This window comes from Limulus polyphemus, unplaced genomic scaffold (assembly GCF_000517525.1).
Source record: "Limulus polyphemus unplaced genomic scaffold, Limulus_polyphemus-2.1.2 Scaffold6058, whole genome shotgun sequence".
Lineage (NCBI taxonomy): Eukaryota > Metazoa > Arthropoda > Merostomata > Xiphosura > Limulidae > Limulus > Limulus polyphemus.
Window position 1 is genome coordinate 24,930 of NW_013671668.1, and position 5,390 is coordinate 30,319.

Genomic DNA, 5,390 nt, shown 5'->3' on the forward strand with positions numbered 1-5,390 from the left:
ACATTTTGTATACTTTATACTTGTGTCGTAACTCTGACATACTTCATACCTCTAGGTTGTAACTTTGACATACTTCATACCTCTAGGTTGTAACTCCGACATACTTCATACCCGTAGGTCGTACCTCTGACATACTTCATACCCGTAGGTCGTAACTCCAACATACTTCATACCCGTAGGTCGTACCTCTGACATACTTCATACCTCTAGGTTGTATCTCTGACATACTTCATACCTGTTGGTTGTATCTCTGACATACTTCATACCTGTTGGTTGTATCTCTGACATACTTCATACCTGTAGGTTGTATCTCTGACGTACTTCATACCCGTAGGTCGTAACTCTGACATACTTCATACCCGAAGTATGTCAGAGTTACGACCTAAGGTATGAAGTATGTCAGAGATACAACCTAGAGGTATGAAGTATGTCAGAGATACAACCTATTGCAGTTATGAATGTTATCTAATTAGGTTAAAACTTTTTTACTGACTATGTACTCTATTGCAGTTATGAATGTTATCTAATTAGGTTAAAACTTTTTTACTGACTATGTACTCTAATGCAGTGGTTACCAACCTTTTTCACTCCACAGGTTATTGGGAGTAAACACTGACTATGTACTCTAATCTAACTAGGTTAAAACTTTTTTCAGTTATGAATGTCGTGCTATCAAAATATTAATAAACAATAATAATTTTCATATACTAACCTTTCCAGCTATCATGTAGGCTGGTATAATTTCAATTTCTTGATCTTCTAAATATTGTTTACACTGCATGGTAATGAAGTCACCTGCTAACGGAGACTTCACGATTGCTATAAATGGGAACACAAAACTTGAAGAGGTGAGAAGAATTCTTAATAAACTAATTTAATCTGTGATTATATTAATACTCCACTGTGTTGGACTTATTAACTGTTGCTACAGACAATTAAAAGACAGATGTTTCCAAGACAGTGAATTATCCTTTATTTAAACTTTCTCTTAAACAAAAACACCCTGAAGAAGTGTAGAATAAATGGTTTTCAATAAATTGTTATAACAACAAGTTAACTGCAGATGTTTTCTCTTTCTCACATTCTTCTTAATTTGTTCATTACCACTTAAGACCAGAGACGAGTAAGAAATAGAATTTTGGATCTACATCTTTTCTCTCGCAAGTCACTGTCCAATAAGCTTTTTCTTTGATACCAGAACTCGTCAGTTGGGTTTGATGATGATGAGACAAAGGATTCTATGGAACACTATTTACATATATAATATAATATGATCTTCAATGTCTGTCCAATGAGGACACTATGCTTAGTGCACAAAAATCACTCCACAGGTATCCCGAATTCAAAATTGTTAATATCATAGAACAACTTCACCAGTAGATGGAGTAACACTTAAAACAAAATATGGCATAAAAAATAGGAAGAACTTTTAATTTTGTTTGCCAGCTGACTGATTTTTAAACAAAACAATGTGAAAATAGTATTTGAACAGTTAGTTTAATGAAATGAAATTCAACTACATTTTGTTTTTCAATACTAATATAATCACAAAATCTTTCCCAAGAATATAAAAGTACAGTAAATTTTACTCTACTCTGTAAACAGTCAACAGTTGTTCTAAACTACATATCAATAAGTGTGATATTACACCATAATAAGACTGATGTTAATTACATCACATCCCAATAAGAAACATCAAGTCTTATGGTGTAGGATGCCTTAGCTGGTAAATCATAAGTCACTGGATAAGTGTGATAATACATCATAGCAAGACTAACAAGTGTCAAAAATCTGTAAATAAAAACACAAGGAAGTAGGAATGGGAGCACAAAAAGGTAAGAAAACAAGGTAGGAATGAGTGGGATAACATTACAACACTTAGTAGTTTGACACAGTGTAACCTCAAAATGAGTAAGGCCATCATTTCACCCATTTCTACTTTACGTGCTTTTTTGTAACTTGGTAATTGTTCAAACTAAATGAAAGGTGTATATAGCTAAATGTCTCTGTTGTAAACTTTGTTTCAGCAACCAAGCACAAATACATGTAGGTAATCAAAGTACCTGACCCTAGCGAAATAGTTTCAAAACTGCTGATTTGTGAATTTTTTAATTTATGGAGTATTTAGAAAGGATTAGCTACTGATAAAATTCAATTTAAGTCTATAATTGGATCGCAGTTCAAAGTAAAACATGAAGTATGAATGTGCAGAACAATGGCCACACTCGCTTTGAGGTTCCACCATGTCAAAAACAATAAAGTGTTGTAATGTTATCCCACCCATTCCTACCTTGTCTGCTTACTTTTGAGTGCTCCCATTCCTAATTTTTCAGTTAAACTTTTTTTATACTTGTCTCACAGCATTTTTTTGTCTCAAGAATGACTGGGCTTTAAGCCTATCCTTCTAGTACTTTTTCACAGAGCTATCTCTCGATATTTCCTGGCTTTTGTTGATATCTTTGCTATAGTTTTTCTTCCATCTAGCCAAGGTATGGCTAAGGTTTGTTTCATATATTCAACATTACTATTTCTAACCATATCTCTATTCTTCCAGTGATGTTCTCTTTGCTGGGACAAAGACTTTTCAAAGTTATCAACATAAGATTTCCTCCTTTTCTTTCATTTTGTTTCCTTAAAAGGCATGTTTTAAAAATTTCAACTGCAACCTTAAATGTCAATAGGTCACACTTAGTTTGAAAACAATCTAAAGGTATTATAATACAACTTATTGTTCTTGTTTTCAGTCAAAGCACTCAAGCAAAGCTGTGTCAGACTTTGGAAGTGGTAGCGTGCGTCCTCACTAAGGAGACTCGTGTCTTAGGCACCGACTACTATGACAGAATTGCTTTGTCCAACACAGAACTCTCAAGTCAGATGAATAGAATTGAAAATTTCACTTTCAAAGATTAGATCACAGTTAGAACTTAGATCTAGAGAATCTAGGTAGTCCGCGTTTTTTAAATCTAGCTGATACAGCTGCATGCTGATCATGTAGAACATGCGCATAAACTATCCTGCACCCGTACATGGTATGAGGGCAGGTTGTTACTTGGCAACTTACAGAGCATGCTCGTAATCATAGAATATAAGTACTAGTGTACTGTTAGTTCATTAGTAGTGTTACAAATAGGTTATTTTTATTACTTGTTATTACCAAGGTTATAAGTAAAACTAAGAAAAATCCTTTTAGCCAAGGTAGCATAATTCAATCATGTGCATTTAAATTTGCATAAGATGAAGGCAGGAGAGAGCTATACCTTTCCAAGAACATTAGTCAGTCAGACTGACAAATTTGTGGTTTGGTGAATTTTTGTTTTTACTCTACTGACTTTCTCAACTGCTTTGGTGGCTTGTTGCTCTGCAGTTGGTTTGTTTAGTACACAACAGTGTGTGTAAAGTGCTTATAAAGTTTTGTTTTCATGCCGTTTGCATTGTGTTTGAGATTTTAATTTGTACTGCACATCTGGCCCATTCCTACTGCAAGTACTACTGTACTTATGATAATAGTCAAAACCTTCTTCACTGGTCCAAGATTAAAGCATGATATCATATTACACCTACTACCGTAAAAAGATTCTCACTTCTTTTAAACTAAACGAAGACCTGGTGAACTGCCTAATCTCACCTTGTGTCAGAACATAGCCATCATGAACAGGAACAGCAGAGGTTTGGCTAGCACCACTGTCAACAATGATACCTGTGGATCGACCATTGGCAAACGCTGCTAAAACAGCATTCTTCACCAGAAAGAAAGCAGGGATATTGTACTTCTCAAACATGAGCTCTGTTAGCCTTTCACGTTTTCCACGAACATTCCACTAGAAATTAAAAAAATATAATTGTAGAGAGTCAATATTTTGGTGAATAAATCCTGTTCAATACAAAGTATATACAACTTCAGTTTAGAAACAAGAGCCTTTCAAACATTCATGTCACTTGTGTACATTTCTCTACATTAAATGAGACAGTGTGTAAAAAACAAACCAGATAGACATACAAGGTGATTATAATCAAGTAACATCTGTAACTCACCGGTGCTTCAGACATCAACACTGGATGTTCATGGGGTGCTGATCTGATGTGTCTCGTGAATACATAGTCCATCATTTTTTCAAAAATATCCCAGTCTTCAACTAAATGATGAAATATTTAATCACAAAATATTAATGTTATCTAACTAGGTTAAAACTTTTTACTGACTATGTACTCTACTGCAGTTATGAATGTTATCTAACTAGGTTAAAACTTTTTTACTGACTATGTACTCTACTGCAGTTATGAATGTCATCTAACTAGGTTAAAACTTTTTACTGACTATGTACTCTACTGTGCAATGTAAAAGTTTTTAACATTTGCTGCAAGAGTTTACAGCAAAGTATAAAAAACATTATTAGTGACTTCAGGTACATTGGTCTTCCTTGTCCATTTAGCAGACTCTCCTTCCTTGACCGCTTCCTGAAAATTGTTAGTATACAACGTTTTAATATTTCTGTCTATTTTATGTGGTGAAGTTCTCACAATTTAGCTCTTTCATTGATTGTTTCAAACTAACAGTATATATATTTGAGTTTAATCCATTTGAAGTTTCATTAATTATTCAAAAACATACTCTTTTTATCTCATATCAATTTTTTAAAAGGGAACAACTATCATTTCGTCAGAATTACACCACTGGAAAAAAAAAAGAGGTGAAGAGTTGGCATAACTACATGGTGAAGGTAATACAACGAATCTGTGTTCTTAAAAATATCTTGACTGGTAGAAGTGTGTACTACTTATCTTGTAATGATAGCTGTTACTTTCAAACCTAACCTCGGGACAAGAGTTACTTGTATAGAGTTGGTTAATACTTTTATCTTACGAAGTTAATTCATACTTAAGTTTAATGCATCTTGTAGTACCAGTTTCATATTGAATGCCCTTGTTTAAAGGATACTAGCAAGAAGAGCAGTTAAGAAAATCAGGTTCTGACAGTTTTCAGTTTGGTGATATCGCTCTAGTTACCTACATCACAATGATATAACTATAGATATCTGCATCACAGTGATATAACTATAGGTACCTACATCACAATGATATCACTATAGGTACCTACATCACAATGATATCACTCTAGGTACCTGCATCACAATGATATAACTAGATACCTGCATCACAATGATATAACTCTAGATACCTGCATCACAATGATATAACTATAGGTACCTGCATCACAATGATATAACTATAGATACCTGCATCACAATGATATCACTCTAGGTACCTGCATCACAATGATATAACTATAGATATCTGCATCACAGTGATATAACTATAGGTACCTACATCACAATGATATCACTATAGGTACCTACATCACAATGATATCACTCTAGGTACCTGCATCACAA

The 5,390-nt window shown here is 34.0% G+C and overlaps 1 protein-coding gene across 1 annotated transcript in view; it reads right to left on the reverse strand.

The window, feature by feature from the left end:
* The window catches only part of LOC106473307 (actin-like protein 6B), a 23,612-nt gene that overhangs the window by 8,656 nt on the left and 9,566 nt on the right, over positions 1 to 5,390 (reverse strand). Inside the window, exons 4-7 of the mRNA XM_022401768.1 lie at positions 4,033 to 4,133; positions 3,626 to 3,818; positions 713 to 819; positions 360 to 382 (exon numbers count right to left, since the gene is read on the reverse strand). Coding sequence (XP_022257476.1) covers positions 360 to 382; positions 713 to 819; positions 3,626 to 3,818; positions 4,033 to 4,133 — 424 coding nt within the window. The remainder of the gene's footprint in view (positions 1 to 359; positions 383 to 712; positions 820 to 3,625; positions 3,819 to 4,032; positions 4,134 to 5,390) is intronic.